We start from the raw sequence: 20,452 nt of genomic DNA on the forward strand, positions 1-20,452 counted from the left end.
TTTAGATTCTTCAAAGTAACCACCTTTTGCTTTGATGACAGCTTTGCACACTCTTGGCGAGGTGTGTCCAAACTTTTGACTGTACTATATATATATATATATACGTGGATAAACGAGCATGGACAGAAGAAACCAAGAGATTCGGTCCATTTGCAGTGACAGTACATTTGCAGAGACAGGACATTTGCAGTGACAGTACATTTGCAGAGACAGGACATTTGCAGAGACAGGACATTTGCAGTGACAGGACATTTCTCTGATACAATGTTCAGAGCAGAGAGGACGCCCTCCCGTCACGTGCTATAGAGACAACGCTTACGTCGCACTACCCGGAAGTGACTGAGGATTGCCCTGACAGGTTTGTTGACAGCTTCTGTTGTGGCTTATCAGTGGGTTTACTATCAGTTTAGGGTAGTCATCATGAAATACTGATAAGTTGCCAACATTTTAACTGGAAAATATGTATCATTTTAGCATAATCGAGTTGGTATCCAGCCAGGACAGTCAACTGCCGCAGCGGCTTGCATCAGCACTGCTTGCACTGCAGCCCTTCAAGTGCAGCGCTCTATCTGTCAAATCAGAGGCTTGAATTATGAAAAAACACATGATTATGTTTACGGAGAGACACAAGAGTTGTTGTTTAGCTTACTGCCTCAACATCTTTTGTATACAGTGTATAGTGTTTGGAGCAGTTGATGGCTGACACTAGACTACATGTGTGGATTGTGATTTATACTTTTTTCCGATATGAAAAAGGCAATTATCCCGAGAAGAAATACTTTAATATTAGCACACTACCTACATGGTGTCTCTAAACGCATTTTTGTGTCATTTTTGGCAGAATATAGTCCATGGCTGACGAAAATGACAGCATTAATCTTGGGTCTCCAGTGGAACCGACACCGGCTGGTAACGGGTTCCCTGGCCCCCCACCTCATATCTACTCCTGCACTCTTACCCCGGAGCTGGTGGCCAAGGCTCGGGAGGAACTCCAGGAGAAGCCTGAATGGAGGCTGAGGGACGTGCAGGCTCTGAGGGACATGATCCTGAAGGAGCAGCCCAACCTCCGGACCCGGCTGGACGATGCCTTCCTCCTGCGCTTCCTGCGGGCCAGGAAGTTTGACTACGACCGCGCCCTCCAGTTGCTCCTGAACTACCACGGTGGTCGGAAGGCTTGGCCAGAGGTGTTCCAGGACTTGAAGCCCTCTACTGTCAAGCATGTGTTGGATCTGGGGTTTCTCACTGTGCTGCCCCTTCCAGACCCTAACGGACGCTACATCCTCTGTCTTCGGCCAGGTCAGTGTCCACTCACATTACACACACACACACACACACACACACACACACACACACACACACACACACACACACACACACACACACACACACACACACCACTGTTCTTCTCAAGTCCAAAAGGGCATGTTTTTTCCATCTTGAAAATCTAACTGATAAATAACATTACTGTAACAAAATTGCCCTGATTTTACAGGGAAATGGAAACCAAATGATTATCCATTTGTTGACAATGTCCGGGCCATTTACCTGACCCTGGAGAAGCTGATCCAGCCTGAGGAAACCCAAGTGAACGGGCTAGTCGTCCTAGTAGACTACACAGGGGTGGGCTTGTCCCAGGCATCTAACCCAGGACCGTTCCTGGCCAAGAAAGTCGTGAGCATCCTCCAAGTAAGCCATAGATCATATCATTGACTTGATACAGTGTTGCTCCACAGGTATAAAAGCAACTGGAAGTGTTACCTTCATTTACATACTGTCATCTCAGACATCCCAGTATAGTTAGTGTAATGGCCTCTGTTCATTCTAATTTGACATTTCAGGATGGGTTCCCAATTAGAATCAAGGCCGTCAACATTATAAATGAGCCCAGGATCTTCAAAGGGATCTTCGCCATAGTTAAGCCTTTTCTGAAGGAAAAGATGGCAGAGAGGGTGAGTGCCCTTCCATAGTTACTCTTTGGGATAATGCAGATGTTTTTACACAGGTTTTTTTTTTTGTTGCACAGTTGGTGATGTTGATCACTGCATTACGATATAATTTATTCCCATACTTAAGGCTGATTGTTTCCTCATGATTTGGTATGTGTTTTAAAGCAATCTAACAGTCTGAACAGTAAACCTCATCAAATGTACAGGAGTCACAGCTTTGTGATTGAGAGTGACACCTCAGTCATTCCTTTGTTTTCACACAGTACGTTCTCCACGGATCAGACCTGCGGTCCCTACACCGCAACATCCCCCGGTCTGTCCTGCCTGAGGAGTATGGCGGGGTGGCGGGCCAGCTGGACATGTCAGCATGGTCAAAAACTTTACTGGACTCTGAGGAGGAGTTTGTGGTGGAGTTTTGCCAGCCAGACCCACTAGAGGGCGTTGTGCTCCCAGAGTCCATGATGTTTGAAGGTGAGCAACCCAGTGGGCAGGATGAGGACTCCTTCAGGGGACTACGCTCTCAACTCTACTACTGCTACTGACCCTCTCCTTTAACTACTCTGAGGAGGACATTAGTGGGGTTTTTTTCAAACATGTGTTTAGGTTTTATGGGGTGGGAAGTGAACAAAGTATTATGTTGTAAAAGCCACTGTAGGAGCAGTAAGGTGCGTTACACTCTATAGGACCGAACCGAACTGTGCTGGCTCAGATCTTTATTTTTTTCTCACACTGTCCTTTCCAGCACGGTTACAGCAGCTCTCTAGTAGATATGCAGCATAACCAGGCCGGCACAGTTCAGCTCAGCTCTGTAGTGTAAGTAGGGTAAAACAGTGCTCTCTCCAGTCCACATAACCCAGCATACTATCGCCATGGCATTGTGTGTATGTCTTTCTGTTCTAAACTGCTGTGCTTTTCATTTGACATTCTCCACAGAGGAAGACTATATCCATTTGAAATGCCATTCAGTTTCACTCTCCTACACTTAATTATGTCAGAATGCGCAAAATCAGGCCAACCATTCCTAGTCTGTCTCAACATGGTCGTATTGCACTGCACTATTTTAACTGTTCAAACTCCATGTTGTATTGTCTGACTATATGCTTTGCCTTTAATCTATTTGAGAAACGGATAGATTTGAAAGTGGTTATGAATAACTATCTTGAAATTGTGTGTACCAAAGCAATATTGATGTGCATTCTCATCAGGACTTGTCTTACAGTAGCATCAGTTAGTACTTATTATTTTGAGTTTGATTGCCAGAGCAAATAGTGATTATTATAATAAATTATTGTTTTTAAAGTGATTTAACTAAAGCACTAAAACTCCAGTATTTCAAAGTAGCCCTAATGTCATAGATGAAAATTACATTGAAATGTTTATGCTGTTGAATAACTAGTTATGTATTTCAGGGCCTTAGTTTGTGTACTACACTAGCTTGAATCCACTGATAGACAATTATTTTCTCATGTACAGATACCTGCCTTATGTTGTATTGCATTATACCAATAGAGTCAACCTGTTTTGCTCATGGTTTACCACTTTATCTTTCAGTGTCAACCCAGGGACTGACATTTAGGCCACCTATTAGAATGGGAATATTCAATGACATTGTTACTACAACACTAAAGCCCTGATGGACTTGATAAACACTGTCTGGGACAATGTTATTGTTTGCCAAATATTACTAAGATTAGCTTATATGTGTAGATAAACATAGTTTTATTTTCATTTTGGTTATTTTATTAAAGATAACATTGTCGTTTGTTTTATTTTGTAATTGTGTTGCATTGCACAATGTTGTACTTAAGCCAAACACATTCTTTTTGTAGGATTTTAAGCATGGCTGCAATGTCATATTGCAGAGTAAATTGATGAACACAAATAAAAGCAAATTTCAAATTGAGAAAATACATTCAGTCTATCGTTTTCATGATCATTTGCTTGATGCAGAGGTCCAGTGTGACAAAAGTTTTCCCCCACTCCACTCCAATCCAGTCCCAGCACTAACCCATCAGCCAACTGGTTCCACTGCTCGCGGGTGAGCTCTCATGCGAGATGACATAGGCTACCCCCAGTGTGAACAATAACCAGCTTCAGAGTGTCCTACAATTGTTTCCATCTACTGTACATGCGGATTGTACCCTAAACTGGCTCAAATCACTGCCATTTAGTTTTGAATAGTTTCGGTGAAATATTTAATCAAGGCGTGAGTAAATGCCAGACTTGGATCACAAGACGAAGTCTGATTGGCTGGGAGATGGCTAACTCCATTTTGGAAACAGCTGTTTAACCTTCCCTCATTGTTTCCCGACGTTGCCAGAGAAACATTCCCGCTCCCAGGGACTTTCATCACTGATCAAGACAAACATCGTTTTATTGCGGATTAGATTTACACTTCATAATGCTACGAGTCTGGAAATGTAGGCCATATCGGTGAAGCTTGTAACATTAACAACTATTTGTAACAAGTGGATAAAAGAAAGACGAGCGAATCAAGGTTAGTCGATCATGATCATTGTCTTGTTTTGTTACAGTAACAATGTTACGAGAATTGTGAAGGTATAGTCGCAACCTGATTTGATTTCTCGAAAAAACCTGCATGTTTTTGAAACAGGCCACAGTGCTCTGCATTTGATATTACTTGAGAGACGTTTTAAATCCTGTACAGGCTATTCGGTCCATCGATCAGATTATCTTTTTTTGTCATTCCACTGTGACTTGAATATGATAACAGTGCGAAGTTATGAGTAGACTTTAACATGTCAATTTCCTTATGTTAGGATGTTACATTAATCTGCTATTAATGTCAAATACATTTTATTAAAGGGCTAAGCCTACAGTTGAGAATATTAGTGAAATATGATCCAACCTTACTGCATTCCACCGGCATCGTGGGCGAGATGTATGTTCAGTTTTGCATACGAGGCATCCATGCAATCTTTCCTACAGTATTGCGCACCATCAGGCAGCAACAGATAAGTGTATGAATAGGCTACCTTAAGACTGTCTTTTAACATGTTTTCAAAGGAACTCTCCAAGCATGAAAGCACTGTTTTATTTTTATTTAGCCCAATACTTGCCATGGCAGAGGAAGATGTGACATCACACTTGTGCCTCAATCATAAACTTGGCATTTGATTTGCTGAAACACATTATGACTCCACTCTGGAGTGGATGAGTTCAGTTTATTCATGTAGAAGGGAAAACATTGGCCCCTTGTTTAGTCAGTGTTCCTCTCTCCTGGTACTGGAGGGTGTATGCAGGCTTTTGTTAAAACCCCCAAACTGAAACACCTCATTCAACTTGATATCTAGCCTAATTATCAAGACCTCCATTAGCTGAATCATCTACAGTATGTAAGTGCTCGGCTGGGACTAAAGCCTACATGTCCATGGTCTCTGGGACAGGGTGAAGAATGTAATCATAGGTGATTCTTCATCATGTCATTTGTACACAGTGGTGTCATAGATAAATAATGAGGCCATGTGAGTTCGGGGAAGCACAGTATCTGCAGTGCTGCAGTAGCAACACCATCACTATCCTCATCCAATTCCTCCCTCCGTTAATGGATAACATATCTGCTGTTGAGAGCTGCCAACAACAACATTATTAGCTTGAGAGCCCCATCCCTCTGTTCTACGGAGTGTGTCTGGGGATTTCATACTCCTCTAGCTCAGATGGCTCTGATGGTTGTCACAGTGCCATCACCATCCATCCCATCTTAGTACCAATAAGTCTTGTGAACTATTTGGGGCATTTTGACTTCTTGGAACCAAAGGCTTTTAGCATCTTGTTTGGAACTTGTTCTAACTTCCATGCATCTTTCATGGTTTCGCTTTCTAAGATGTCCTTGCAGCTGTAAAAAGTTGTGGTTCAATTTTCGGCCCCATGTAAACCATAAGGTGTGTTGAAGCATTCGTAAACGATTAATAAAGCTTACAAATTATAACAGATCCTTACATCTGGCACTTAAATATGACATTAAACCTTAACCAATGTTTCGTAGTATAGCATTGCTTATAGATAGATAGATAGATAGATAGATAGATAGATAGGTAGGTACTTTATTGATCCCAGAGGGGAAATTAAGGCGTTACAGCAGCTCACATCACAAACAACAACAAAACAGTGCCACAGTGACATGTAGGGGATGGGAGGGATTGTCCATGATGGCCAGGAGTTTGGTTCTCATCCTCCTATTGGCCACCTCCTCCACTGTGTCCACCACTGATTGGTAGAACATGTTCAGCAGAGTCCTGCACACGCCAAAGGACCTGAGCCTCCTCAGGAAATAAAGCCGGCTCTGGCCCCTCTTGTACAGGACATCTGTGTTACCAGTCCAGTTTATTGTCCTGGTGCACCCCCAGGTACTTATAGCTCTGGACCACCTCCACGTCCTCTCCCTGGATGGAATCAGGAGACAGGGGAACTCACCATCTCCTTTGTCTTGCTGATGTTGAGTAGCAGGTGGTTCTGCTCACACCACTCAACAAAACTGTCCACCAGTCCTCTGTACTCGGTCTCCTGGCCTCCACTGACACATCCCACAATAGCAGAATCATCTGAGAACTTCTGCAGATGGCAAGTATCTGTGTTGTGCCTGTCAGAGGTATAGAGGCTGAAGAGGAAGTGCTGCTCACCACCTTGTCCGACAAACAGGTATTTCGTAATCCAGGAAACAATGGGGGAGTCCACTTGCATCATCAGCAGCTTATCCGCAAGTAGTAAGGGCTGTATAGTGTTAAATGCACTGGAGAAGTCAAAGAACATTGCCCTCACAGTGCTGCCAGCCTTATCTAAATGGGAGTGAGCTCTGTGTAGCAGGTAGATCATGCCATCATCCACACCAATGTCTGCCTGCTAGGCAAACTGCAGGGGGTCCAAGGATGTCTTCACCAGGGGCCTCATGTGTCCTAGCACCAGTCTTTCCATGGTCTTCATGATGTGGGATGTCAAGGCTGCCAGTCTATAGTCATTCAGCACACTGGGGTTCCTTTTCTTTGGTACCGGTACCAGGCAAGATGTTTTCCACATTGATGGGACCTTTTCCAGACTGAGGCTCAGGTTAAAGAGCTACTGGAGTACTCCACACAGCTGGTCTGCACAGACTTTGAGCACAATCGGGCTCACACCGTCAGGGCCCACAGCCTTTCTGGTGCAGTTTCCCCAGCTCTCTCTTCACCTGAGCCGTACTGATGAAGACAATGGGAGCGAGGGGCGGTGGGGGTCGTTGGCTGTGGCAGTAGTGTCGGGGGGGGGGGGGCAATAATGGGGGGCTGGAGAGTTGTGAAGTGAGGAAATGGTGGGGCTGGAGGAGGAGGGGAATGGAGGGGAGGTGTGAATGGAGGGACTGGAGAGGGAAGGGAGAGGGTACTGGATGGGACAAAAGGGTAGGTGAGAGGTGTGAATGGGTTCAGACAGGGCAGGGGGAGGGGAGGGGGGCTGGTCCGGTAGCTGAGCAGGGCTGGAGGAGCTGGGGAAGGAGAAGGAGGATGGAGTGGAGAGTTGTTGGTGGAGTTAGGGGGAGGGAGACAATGAACCATTGAGTCAAACCTGTTGAAGAACTGTTGAAGAATTTGTTGGCCGTGTCCAGATCTCCAGCCACTTGTGGGTTGTTAGCTTGCTTGTAACACATCAATGTAGGCCTAATACAGGGCTTCATTACATTCATTTCATCATCATTTGTTTAAAACGGGAGTAAATGGATTAGAGTGGGTAGAGTGAGTGGATATGACCGCAGAAGGCTTCACATACATGGTGCGGATCATATGTACGCATTTAGTCCTGAAACCAAATGCTCAAGTACAAGCCATAAATATTCCCATTCTAAATGGTGAAGGCCTTCTCTGCATCTAATGATAACACAACACAAGGGATATCAAGATTGGAAGCCTCAGCCATAACATGAAATAAGTGGCCCATGTTATCAGCTGCCTGATTGATGCCCCTTTATAAAGCCCGTTTGGTCAGGGTGAATGAGCTTGATGATTACTTTTTTTCAATTCGTAAGTCGCATGGAAAGTCCTCTAGCATACACCTTAATTCCTGTTCCTATTAAACTGATTGGGATATAAGGGCAGTGATGTCTCTATGGAATTGTCCTTTGTCAATAGAGGTTTGAAGTGATGCAAGAATAACTGGCCCAAGTTCATCCTAGAAACTGAGAATGAGTTCAGAAGTAATTCCATCAATTCCAGGGGTTTGAATTCTATTATTCTATATATATTATATGAATCTCAGAAAAGGTATAGATTTGTTTATTTCTCAGACATTAAACTATATTTCTACAAAATAATGTTGCCGGAATACTTATCTGTTTCTAACTACAGAAAAAATGTCATAACAGTCTGAGATGGTGGGTGTCATGGCGTGTTGATTTCACATGGAATGAGCCTTCATACAGAATTGAAGTGAAGAGTGTGCTATTGGTCAGTATGAAAAGAGTAACCACAGAGCGGTCAAACATTCAATCAAACATTTTGATTGTGCTTTCTATTTTCGTCTTCCTCTCCCTCTCTAATTATGGGTGATGTGTGTACACATTTGTAGGCTGTGCTTTTTGCCAGTAGAACTGCATTGACCTCTGGTTGCATTCCGTGCCCTGTGGTTGGAGGACATTTGCGGTCTGTTTTTAGCTCCCTTGCTTGTGAGGAGTCAGTGCCACTACCACCACCACCAGCTTTTCTCGTGATTCACTGGCATGGCAAGAAATGGCTCTTATGCAAAGAAAGATATTATAGTCCAGAGACTCTTTAAATTAGGTTTTTACAATGAGGTCCTTACATTTTGCTCTTGAATATTGGTCGCATTACTTGACTCATGATTTACATTAAGCTTGTGTTACCCAACGTTGAGATTTGGTAACACACTTTTCTTTTTTAGGAAGGTCAGTAATAAATTTCAAGTAAAACCCGATTGATAGACTCAGCAAATAACACAAAGGTTACAGTAAAGGTAACTGCAAAGGTACTGAGTAAATTGTAAGCCAGTAAAGACCTCTATGGTAGGCCTAATTCACAGGTATCAAAAGGTCTTTAGTGAAGTGAGGCTGTGTAACTTTCAGGAACCTTTGCCTTCTTCAAAAGTCAAGATGTTAATTGCTTTTGCAAATTACCTTTGTGGGCACAGCCATTAAGGGACAAGTGAAAGGCATAGCCCGTATGATTACCTCCATCTGAATGATGTTAATGATCTACTTCGAACCATTCAATAACATAACTGGGTAACTAGCCAGCAACTCTGATTTGTCTTAACATGGCTCACTCATTTGTATAGATGACTAGTCCTACAGTCCAACCATTATATTCATACATCATTATATGTCCTCTTTTTTTTATGTATATATATATATATATATATATATATTTTAAAATAAGAACTTAATTATCATCTGATATCTTCTCACTCTCCATTTTGAACACTCTTAGAAAAAAAAGGTTCTACCAAGAACCAATAAGGGTTTGGAATTGGCTTGTCTCTGTAGAAGGACCCTTTTTGGTCCTATGTCGAACCCGTTGGTTCCTGGAACCAACAAGGGTTCTACCTAAAAAGGGTTCTCCTACAGAGACAAGCCGTAGAACCCTTATTGCTTCTGGGTAGAACCTTTTGAGTGAATAAAGTGGGCCAAGAGTGGACCATGTTAAAAAACATCTGCTTTTCATTATCAACCATCTTGATTTAATGTGACAGCGAATGGCTGCACCCTCTCTTATTTAACCATAAACCTCATAACAAAGATTCACACATAGTTGAGGCGTTGATCAAGGAATGTTTCAGATATTTTGTGAGAGAGAGCAGATAATATTGGTGTACAGTCAAATGACCGTACATCTTGGTGTTTGTGACTGTCTTGTAGCCACAGAGGCCTGATCACTTTCCAATATATACAAGAAAAAAAAAAACTCTTTCACTCATGGTGGCCCATTAAGCATACTGTGCAACATTTCTTACAGATGGAACCATTACTCTACTACCAACATCATTGTTGTTCACACACTCGTGTATGAAAGACTGCATGTTTTTATTGTAGTTGTAATTCTCTAAAAACCTCTCAACTTAGCCCTGTTCGTAATATTCCTCAGAAAAGCCTCCACACAAGCAAAGCTACACCATGAGGATGGGATAATGAAATGTACTATTATGCATCTTATTCACTATTATGCAATCTACTCTCTCGTGCTGATCTGATGATGTTTGTATTTGCATCCTCCTCGTGTATAATAGTAGGCCTAGTTGTTTGTATTGCAGTGCAGAGCTGCCTTCATTATCTACATGAAACGGTAATGGAATGATTGCCTCTTTGTAAGCTTGCTTATGGGGAGTGTTGTGCCTTTCCATCCTCCTCAACTCAGCAAATAGAATCACATGACGCCCACATCCTTCTAGAGACTTGTGGGAGCGAGCGAGCGAGTGAGCAAGGCCTGTGTGTGTGTGTGTGTGTGTGTGTGTGTGTGTGTGTGTGTGTGTGTGTGTGTGTGTGTGTGTGTGTGTGTGTGTGTGTGTGTGTGTGTGTGTGTGTGTGTGTCTTGCAGCTGTGTGGGATTGCTTGGCCAGCGTCAGACAGGGAGGCCACTTCTACAATCACTTCTTCCAGCAAGGCAACAGAGCAGAAGAGTTGGTTCAGAATCAAAACGTTCCTTTTCAAATCATAACCGTTATGGAGTTGGCTCTATAGATGAGGGTATGGGGATATACAGTAGGCATCTGCGTTTTTAACCTTGATAAGTAGTTGGAATGGTCAGTGCGGATGCTGGTGTACGCTGGTTGTGTGGGGGTGGTGATATGGTTGGAGAAGAAATTAAATGGAACAGGTGTTGCGAAAGAGAGCTTCACCCAATCAGTTGTTCTGTTACAGTTTCAATCAATGTACAGCTTGGCCTAGCCCTCATGACAGAATAGATGGCCTTATTTAGCAAGCCACAATAAACATGCATGCATTCTTTCCTCCCTCCCTCCCTGTATGTGTGTGCGTCGGGGTGTGTGTGTGTGTGTGCTCACGCGATGTGCAGCATGGCGGTCCTGTTCATTCTCCTGTGTTGGGGGTCTGGTGACAAAGACATAAACAAGCCTGTCAGACGACCCACCTGCTTCCTGTTAAGGTCTGAAGATGTTGTTAGATGTGTGAGCAGAAATAGACCCGGTCAGCCAACCAGGTCCTGATGTCACTATGGACCCTGACTGTCTCCCACCATTGTCAAACAACGGCACTTAACTGACTCGTTATTAATATTTCAGGTCTCTTCAACTTGGATCCTACTCAGAGATACAAGAAGTTATGTCCATGTCTGGTCTTGTCTGACATACCTATATATATTACATTACATATACAGGCAGGACGCTCTAAGTCAGTGCTGTTTACAGCTCGACACAATCACATGTCACACGTTGATATGGCGGCGTATCTAAGTGGTCAGGCTACACCTCTCTGTAGCTTACAGTATTGTTGCTGGTACTGTTGGTCGTTACTGAGCTATGTTGCTATTGTGTTTGATCCCACCCCCACCCGCAGCCTCCACCTGCTTTGGTTCTGCTCTGTCTGTATCTATCAGGGGCTTGATAGATGTTTGGGCTCCCTGCTATGTATTCTACATGTATGTGTTGTAGTTGTTTATAACTCCCAGGCAGGGAACTCTCAAAAGAGCAGAGCCATTGAAATACGCCAAGCCTAATTGCATAAGACGTCTTATTTCAACCATTTATTGAATATGAAAGAGTGTTCCTGACTGAAAGTAAAGGTATACAAGATTTAATCATGTGCAGCTGTTCTTACTTAGGCTAGGTTGCACGTATTACATTTCACTGTGTAGTTCTGTCTTTGTATGAGAGGAATTATATACAGCGCATTGGAACATTTGCTCTTAGGTATAAGCCGCACAGCGGAGGCTGGAGGTGGAGGTAGAAATCGGAGGATGGGCTCTTTGTAATTAATGCAAAAAGGAATGGTATTAAACATGTGTTTGATACCATTCCCCATTCCATACCATGCCTTACAATCAGCCCGTCCTCCAATTTCTACCTCCAGCAGCCTCCCCTGAAGCTCCACTAATATTATTACCTGTCTCATTTGTTTTGGGAACATTGCTTCTGTTGAACTTCAAAGCGTTATTCTATTGAATTTGAGGAGCAGTATGATATCCTCCCCATCTCTCACATGAGTTTCCTGGCTTGTTTGTTGCCCTCATGTTTTTCTCTAAATTCGTTGTGCACTGTGAAGAGAATGTCTGGGATTGTTCTTTTGGTCCCCAGGCTGTCTGGGGAAAATTCCATACCATTTAAAATCCACATTCATTCAATTCTTTGTTTTTCCAACCATTGATTTTTTTTATTTTATTTTTTGTGGAAAGACTGGTTTCAAACAGTTTGTCTGTGTTTTTTAGAATTTGAGTGAGTTTATTTGGAGCCTAAACATTAATCTTTCTCTTGTGCTCAGTTGAAGCACCTGCTTCTGACTCAGCGGTGAATGACGTCTTCCACACAAACACACACACACTGGGGAATTCCTCTACCCTGGGGCTGGGCATGTTGCAACAGTGGACTCATGCTCATGTGTCTGAGTGGGTGGAGCAGGGTTAGAGAGTTATTGACGTCTGTCTGTCTGTCTGTCTGTCTGTCTGAGAGGATTGATTTCAGATCATGTACCGTTCCATTTTCCCTGTATTTTCACTCAAAGTAGCCATTCACCAGAGACATTAAGTGTACTGGCTCTCTAGGTGCAGGTCATTTGACAGCCTTTTTTTACCTTGTGTTAAAACACCATTGTCATGATGCCTTGGTTTGTTCACCACAGGGACTGATCTTGACCCAGTTTCAACAGTACATGGCCTTCAAAGGGATTAGGAATCCCTAATTTAGGATATGTACTGTATTCTGCCTGTATTGTTAAAGGCAATTCATTTTTGTTCATGACATGAAGATTTCTTTTTTTTTTTAACATTACCTGAATTTTCATGTATTACAAAATTGTATTAAATATTCAAAAGGCAGAGATATTTATTCATTCCTGTAAACGTTTTCAGATATATTCAGTCAGTAAAAGGATTTTCCTGTAGTGGCCTACTTCATCACAACTCCACAACAGGTGTGACATGTCATGGCTAGCCTTGCGCTTTCAGTTGGCGTCAATCTTTTATTCAGTGGAAGCAGCGAGTTCCAGTACACAAATTGGTGCCTTGAGAATAATGTGGAAGTCATGAAGGACTTCCTGAGCTGGGGTGAGTCATATGTGGGTGAGGTCACAGTGATGTCATCCTATAAGCACAGCTGCCCACGTTCGTCCCCTGGGCCTCCCAGTGACTCCACACCCTTTCCCCTGAAGTGTGCTTGTGCACTTCACCACCTAGTATTTTAAAAGCATTGTAGTGGTGTGTAAGCATGGGCTTTTAACCCATGGATTTGTTTATAAAAATCCATATAGGGGAGTACACAAGTGCACACTTCAGGGTAAAGGGTGAAGAATAAGGACACCAGGATTGTCGTGAGTGTCCTCCCCCCATGCACATCACCACCGGCACCTCTCTGCCAACTCGGAATGATCCAAATGATCTTTTATCAAATGCAAATGGCACATTATTGAGTTGCTCAGAGCTCTAAAGTGGTCTCTCTGTCGCTTGTGAAGTGGAGCCTCTATTTCACTGTCTGCCAAGATTACCCAGCAAGGATTGATTTTTGATTTTCATTGTGGATTTTTTTTTTTTTACAGCAAGTCGCAGTTGGAGTGTGTCTTGTTTTATTCATCAGCTCACTCTTCACTCTCTTTTTCCTGTATTTGATGCTGATGGCCTTGGACAGACCTCTATCCTTGGGGGGGGGTGGGGGGGTTAGAGAGGACTTACGGATAGGAACTCAATGGGATGATGGATAGTGTGGAGAATAGGGGAACGGCATGCTCAACTCGTTAAAAGAATGTCATTTCTTGAAATAATTGACAATGAAACTGACCATAGGCCTACTCACATGTGAGTGATACTGTATTTATCATCCAAGTCAATGTTTCTGTGGAATCAAAAGAGGGGGTTGGTGGGGGGGAGTCAGCATACTGTATAGAGTTTTAATTGGCTTGTTGCTACGGGTAGCTAGGGGAGCAATTTGGCTGTGATTTCCATTTGGAGCAACGGTGACAACTGCAAAAAAGCCCCCAGTGACGCTTCTAAATTAAACTTGGCAAAGATGTCAGACCGTGGCCTCCTCCAGTTGGGGGAATGCCTTACTGGACAAATACAAATGGCTGCAACAACCGTTATACAGACCGGCTAGGCTAGCTTTCTCACAACACAAGTTTATACTCACTCCACCAGGGCCTATTAAGTCTTCACGGCCGGGCCTCATAAAAAGAGGAAGCATATACTGTACAGCGGGGGCACATAATCGCCACCAGTATTCAATAGACATTTATTGAATACATTATTTCTGAAAGGAAGACCAGTGTAGAACAACAATGCTAACGTTTGCAGAGGAAATACAACTTCCCCTGTGTTTTTAAGTGGGTTGGTAGTCCAACCAGCAGCTGCTGACATCATGTGAATAGACTACTCCGAGTCTCTCAGTGAAGCCACGGCTAAGAGCAGTGAAAGGAGTTGAGGCGCTCTGCTGTTGAGTTGTGTGGTGCTGTGTGCAACACTTATCTTTTGGAGGGTCTAAATGGACGTCTGTCTCTGCACACAGTCTGGAGTCTGTAGAAGTGGAGTGTGTGTTTGTGTAGCCTGCACTCTTCAACAAGAGGGCGAGCCAGAGCCAGGGCTGATTATCATGGTAAGATGGAACACTTGCTACACTTTCTCTTGCCTAATTTTTATTTTTTTATTTGTAGATGCTTTGTGAATGAAGCTCATGTATGGTTTGATCATAAAAGGCTTCAGTGTTTGGCTGAACTTAGACATGAATGACAAACAGGAATATAAGGAGAGTTTTGTGTGTTCTGTTTCTACTCAGCAGCCTGTTCAATAACCTGCTTTCTCCCTTTCCTGTAGAAGTTTTGCAACCTCATTTATGAAGAGAGTAGCTTTTATCTCGACTTATCTGTCTTGCTTGATCACTCAATTTTCGATTTTCTTTATTTTCACCTGAATAGCTTACAATGATGGTATCTTAAAACATCGACTAAGTATGTGCAATTAACGAGGATCACCAAAGCAACCAGGAGGTGAAAACCACTAAATGGAGCTTGTTGCTATGAGCGAGAGTTAAGAGTCAATCATGTGGAGGCTTTCCTCCCCCTCTGTCAATAACTGCTGTGAAATTAGTTGACAGACTTGAAATTGGATGGGAGATGGCCTTAATGGACTATGAAGACAGCGAGGCAGCCATTCTTTGTGCTGGGTTATTGCAGATAATGTGAGTTTATTACACACAAATCAGGCTTAAAAGGCTCCAGCGGGATCCTACAAACTTCTCTCCCTAATGGCCCAGTGAAAGCTATTCTGCTGACTCATATTGTATTCCCTCAGTGATCTCACAGGCTTTTGTTCCTAATATCTCTGTGTGCTCCTCCGGTTACCCGACCCGCGTTCACATAAACAAAGTCCTGCTTTATCCAATCAAGAGTTCAGTAGGCTTCTCTCCTCCTCTCCCAGTCCCTCATTGCCACTGATTGGCTCCGTTTACAGTCAGTGGGGCCAATCAAAGCTCAAGTAGGTCTACTAGTAGGCCTATGGAGATTCACACTGAACTAGAGTGAGTCTTCAGTTACACCATATCGCCTTAGCTTCACACTACAGACCATGTTTCTGAGAGCCATAGAGGTCATATCAGCTATTGAGTCCAGTAAAGTCATTATTATCTCAGTCGAGAGGACCACATACACACACTGCTTTTGACACTTGTGGCTAACAAGACAGGGTCAGGCCAAACTCAGTTAAGCCCTGGTAGTGAGTGATTTCAGGGTTCATGAGGGTGTTTCCTCCGGTTTGCATTTGCAGTTGCAGCTGTGTCAAGTTTCCTTCCCTCGTCTGCCCTTTCAGCACATAAAGAACCCAGTTTTCATAAGTGGGCCATTGGCTGAGGAGAAGTCTTAAGTTGCCATTGTGATTTTTCCACTTAGACCTAACTTGGTCTTGACAATGGTAAGCTCAGGAAGAATGCCTGTTCTTTCATGTTGTTCTAACCGAGAGACGACTCCCAAATGTCTTGTAAAAAATATTTCTGTGTGGATCTTTTTGTATAGACCATTTTTTTATATAGACTATATATAGCCGTTGACACAGACTTGGCCTAAAATTAGGCTCCGTCCGATGAGTAAGCCACTCTAACTTATGATTTCATGATGAGGGACACCACCGGATGTCTGTGTTACTCTAGTTGATAACAAAAGGTCCCTTGTGTTATTAACAAACCATGCAACAATTCACTTTACAGTACATGACTCATGTATGTGGTTGGTTGCATACCAAGCTGCTTGCCTCATACAGTATGCAGTCCTATGCAATGCATAAAAGGCCTACTGAACACATACCAGTTCATCATCGGGGGGCCTGTGCACTGTATGTAATCTAGCTTCAACGGGGTGATGAGGCAACATTGTTATGTTCTACCACAGCTGAGACCAGATCCATAGACACCAGACCAAGAGTCAACATGTACAAAAGGGCAGAACGTCCCTCCATGGTAACGTGTTAATGATCTCGCGTGGGAGGGGGCGGGATCCGCCTGTGTGGGCAAGCCAGGCTGAGAGCACCTAATTAAACAACAGGTTGGCAATTAGATAAGGCTTCCCATAAGCTGTTGTTAGGTACAGAATACCGACGAGGTCGTCAGTACAGCGCAGTCTAGGCACATAGTCTTTCCAGAGACGTTGCTGAGGCTATATTATTTCTTTTTTTTGTTGTTCTTTTATGATGGCCCAAGGTAGATCTTCAAACAGAATCTCTGTCTGTCTGGCAGAGCAAATTAGTTTTTTTAACTGTGGTGGTTGTTTTCTGTGAGGCACTACAGCGAATGACCAGTTCCAGGAAAATGTCAATTTACTGGCATACAGTACAGTGGCCATGCAAAAGATTAGAGATACAGTTTAAATAGGAGCTACAGGATGAGTAGCATGACCGTCGTGTTTTCTGGCTGATGAGTGCAGAAGTATACTGTCTTAGGCCTACACATTACACTGTATATGATGATGTCCTGTATGTTTGTAGCACAGAGCAGCTCTTGCCTTTGTGGGAGTGTTCTGGGTAATGCCAGCCAGGCCTGTGACATTTCCTGATATGATATGAGGTACTGAACCATTATTCTCCCCTGGAGGGGGCCGACTGCCTGCAGCCCACAGTCCACACGGCTGAAGCTGAACATTCCCAGGCAGCTCAGCACGGGGCATAGCTGACCCCTCCACTCTGTCTGTGACTGACCCTGGTCACTTCCTATTTGGCATGGTGAGATACAGAGCTTCACTGAGAGGGGAAACAATCCGTGGAACCCTTGAACGATACTGAAGGAATTTGAGTGAAAGCGTTTTGGAACTGGCTAGCCCTGGCCCCTGGGTTCACTCTTGTCATTGCTGAGGGAGAAGAGAAGCCTGCCAATTTTCTGTTTTGCTGCCCCAAGACTTCCTCTGGGTTCATGGGTTTTAGTTCATCTGTTAGTTTTTTCAGGGTACGAAGACTTCTCCGTGGTTACAATATATGTGTGTACGACCTTGCGTATATAGTAGCACTTTGTTGTGCTCTAGTCGACAACAACGCATTGTAAACGTATTGTGATATTGTTCGACATCATGTGAAGAGTTGTGTGTGTGTGTGAGTGCGTGCTTCCCTTCCCATGATTGTCTCTACCATCCAATACTGATTCTTTTTCAGAGGGACAGGCTCTAGGCCTACTTTTAAATGCTGCAGTTAGACTCGCTCTTCTTTCTGGAGCAACTCCTTTTTCCCTCTCCCTCTCTGTCTTTTCTCTGAGGAACCATCAGCTGTATAGTGTTTTAGTGGCTGGCAGGATCCATGACCCAGTTAAATATGGGCCTGAGAGAAGAGTGGTTTGGGCCGGGGAGAAGAGAGGATTGAATAGCTAATGAAGGCTCAATACGCTCTTTGCCGGGGCATCTCTTTCTCTCTCTCTCTCTCTCTCTTTCTCTCTTTCTCTCTCTCTCCCCCCATCCGCCCTTTGTAAGGCTTTAAAGCACATTCACTTTGGTTCTTATTGATCACCTCCCCTTGTTTTATAACTCCTGTCCTTTGCCACTGAAGGACTTTTCAGCAAACTTGCAGTGCGAGTAGTTTTAGTACAGGCCCAGGGAAATTATGAGGTGGGGGGGGGGGGAGTGGAGACCGGACCCAGATAAATGCTTTTGTTTTTGCAGATTAATTAGGACAGCAAATTAGCACAGGCCCTACTAGCTCCATTAGCCGCTGTGTAGAAATAGAAAGGGAAATCATGTTATTTTGAATCAAAAGAAGGAATGGATTTTTTTAAATGTTTTTTAATGTTTTTTTTTTTACTGTTGAAACCACCTATAGTTGTGGAAATAGCATTGGATTTCCCTACACTGTATATCTTGCTTATACTGCTTATCACTGATATACTGTTGTATATTGATGCCTCATCTAGCGCTCTCCCTTTCTCTCTCCCATGACTCATGGCTGTTGGAAACCACCGACTACAAACATTACGTACACCGTCTTGTACTGTTTACACATTCTCCACTAGTAACAAGAGCCTTGGACTTCTTTCTCTTTTTGTCTCACGGTCTCTCTCCCCCTCCCCCCCCCCACACACAGGTGTAATGAGAGCTCTGGTCATGGACAGATGATGGACGTGGAGGCGACGTCATACTCCGATTTCATCAACTGTGATCGCACAGGCCGCAGGAACGCCGTGCCCGACATCACAGGAGAGGGGAAAGCAGCGAGCACCAGTGAATTAACCAAAGACATGGCAGAGATGGACCTGAAGGCTGCAGGTGAGCAGACAGACAGACAGACAGACAGACCGGTCTCACCCAGTCTGCTGTACAGTGAGAAGTTATTGTATCTCCCTTTTAAGAAGGAATCCCGACAACAACAAAGTACAATTGCAACTGCCAGCATGTGTTCCTCCTTTCTCCGGCCACTTATACGGTACATTCAGACTTCCCTTAGTGTGTCTGATTGGTCTAAGACGGTATTACACAATAGAATGCATAATGAATGGTTGACATAATGACTTGACATGGCCATTTAGTTGATTCTGCTGCTGTTTCATTTCCTTTATTACTGGCCAGAGACAAGTTCCCATGACATGGCTACCAATTTGACCTTATGACGATAACAACCCATTGCTGGGAAATATGTAAATGTATTATGTACGGCTGATATTGTGTGGTACAAGGAAGTATTTTCTTCCTTTTGCTTTTCATTATTTTCTGTGCCTTTTTAAGTTAGATTTATAGCTAAATGAAAGGCAAGCCAAATCCTTACAGCTCGGTTATTATAATGTGTGTATCCAGTTGTGTGTGTGTGTGTGTGTGTGTGTGTGTGTGTGTGTGTATGTGTATGTGTGTGTGTCGTTGACAAACCGTGATTCCCATGTCTTCCAGAAGGAGCCTCTGGGGCCTCACCACCCCCTGAGGGTGAAGGCTCTGCCAGCCAAGATGCCCAGGGAAACGAAGAGCCATCGTAAACCCTTCAGAGGAGAGGAGGGGAGGACCGAGAGAGAGAGAGAGGGAGGGGGAGGGAGAGAGAGCGAGCGAGCGAGAGAGAAAGAAAGAAATATTCTTATCCGGACCCCACTCCTCTCAGTCCATTGTCAGACAGCAGTGTTGACATCCTCTCTCACTGTGTGGCCTTGAGTTCTGCTGGCCTGGTCCAAATGCATGCTTCTCTTCATCAGATAGCCATGTGGGGGGGGGAAAAGCAGTTGACTGTACACAACAGAGTAGCCTACAACTAATCCTGTAGATGCCGGTCTACTGCGGCAGTCATGGAACGATCTCCCAACACTATGAGAAAGCACAGAACTCTGGATTTACTACCCGTCTCTCCGGAGATGTACTGAACACTATCCACTCATAACATAACATGACATGAAATGTTGTTCCACAGCCTAACATGCAACTCCATCAAGAAGAGCTATACTGAAATACATAATCATTTGTTTGTCCTTTTTCTTTTTTGTGTACTGTATGTATGGTAAGCCAGTTATCATGGTTTTTTTTATTATTATTTAGTCTTTCTTTTACAATAACAAATGTAGTTGGTTGCAATGATCGTGTACTGTATGGAGGTCATATTTATTTCAAAGCGTTGAAATGATATCTTTGTAATAGGAATTACTTTGTGTAATAAAAAAAATACGTAATATGTGTCCATTGTAGCAGTCCTTTTAGTGGTCAGATTTGTCTGGTTGAGTATCAACATTCTCAAGGAGATCTGCAGATTTGTATTGGATTTTTATAAACACTTGAGTTCTAATCCAAAAGTTTGTGATGATTGCCAGACCAATGGAAGTACTGTATAGAGTTGAGTGTCATATACAGTGTCGTAAATGTTACTAAATGTAGCTCTGTGTATATGGAAGTGTTCACAGGAAGCCAATGTTTACATATCGCC

At 43.5% G+C, this 20,452-nt stretch overlaps 2 protein-coding genes across 4 annotated transcripts; both read left to right on the top strand.

The window, feature by feature from the left end:
* Window positions 1-341: 341 nt before the first annotated feature.
* On the top strand, window positions 342-3,838 carry ttpal (tocopherol (alpha) transfer protein-like). Of its 2 annotated transcripts, none has more exons than XM_083675669.1 (5): window positions 342-358; window positions 842-1,296; window positions 1,493-1,686; window positions 1,839-1,949; window positions 2,210-3,838. In XM_083675669.1, the coding sequence occupies exons 2-5, from the start codon at window positions 852-854 to the stop codon at window positions 2,486-2,488; spliced, it is 1,029 nt and encodes a 342-aa protein (XP_083531795.1). In that variant the 5' UTR covers window positions 342-358; window positions 842-851; the 3' UTR covers window positions 2,489-3,838. The 2 variants fall into 2 exon arrangements, with proteins under 2 accessions (XP_083531795.1, XP_083531796.1); XM_083675670.1 differs by having other exon boundaries at window positions 1,839-1,913.
* Window positions 3,839-4,269: 431 nt separating this feature from the next.
* Window positions 4,270-20,206, top strand: pkig (protein kinase (cAMP-dependent, catalytic) inhibitor gamma). Of its 2 annotated transcripts, none has more exons than XM_083675303.1 (3): window positions 4,270-4,443; window positions 18,644-18,825; window positions 19,441-20,206. In XM_083675303.1, the coding sequence occupies exons 2-3, from the start codon at window positions 18,672-18,674 to the stop codon at window positions 19,521-19,523; spliced, it is 237 nt and encodes a 78-aa protein (XP_083531429.1). In that variant the 5' UTR covers window positions 4,270-4,443; window positions 18,644-18,671; the 3' UTR covers window positions 19,524-20,206. The 2 variants fall into 2 exon arrangements, with proteins under 2 accessions (XP_083531429.1, XP_083531430.1); XM_083675304.1 differs by lacking the exon at window positions 4,270-4,443 and adding an exon at window positions 14,630-14,693.
* Window positions 20,207-20,452: the final 246 nt, after the last annotated feature.

This window comes from Argentina silus (genome assembly GCF_951799395.1).
Source record: "Argentina silus genome assembly, chromosome: 8".
Taxonomy (NCBI): Eukaryota; Metazoa; Chordata; class Actinopteri; order Argentiniformes; family Argentinidae; genus Argentina; species Argentina silus.

Bases quoted from the DNA above. Each gene is read 5' to 3' on its own strand.
- ttpal (XM_083675669.1), top strand. From the start codon at position 852: ATGGCTGACGAAAATGACAGCATTAATCTTGGGTCTCCAGTGGAACCG. The intron at 1,297-1,492 runs GTCAGTGTCCAC...CTGATTTTACAG, and splicing joins CATCCTCTGTCTTCGGCCAG to GGAAATGGAAACCAAATGAT. The intron at 1,687-1,838 runs GTAAGCCATAGA...TTGACATTTCAG, and splicing joins AAGTCGTGAGCATCCTCCAA to GATGGGTTCCCAATTAGAAT.
- pkig (XM_083675303.1), top strand. From the start codon at position 18,672: ATGATGGACGTGGAGGCGACGTCATACTCCGATTTCATCAACTGTGAT. The intron at 18,826-19,440 runs GTGAGCAGACAG...CATGTCTTCCAG, and splicing joins GATGGACCTGAAGGCTGCAG to AAGGAGCCTCTGGGGCCTCA.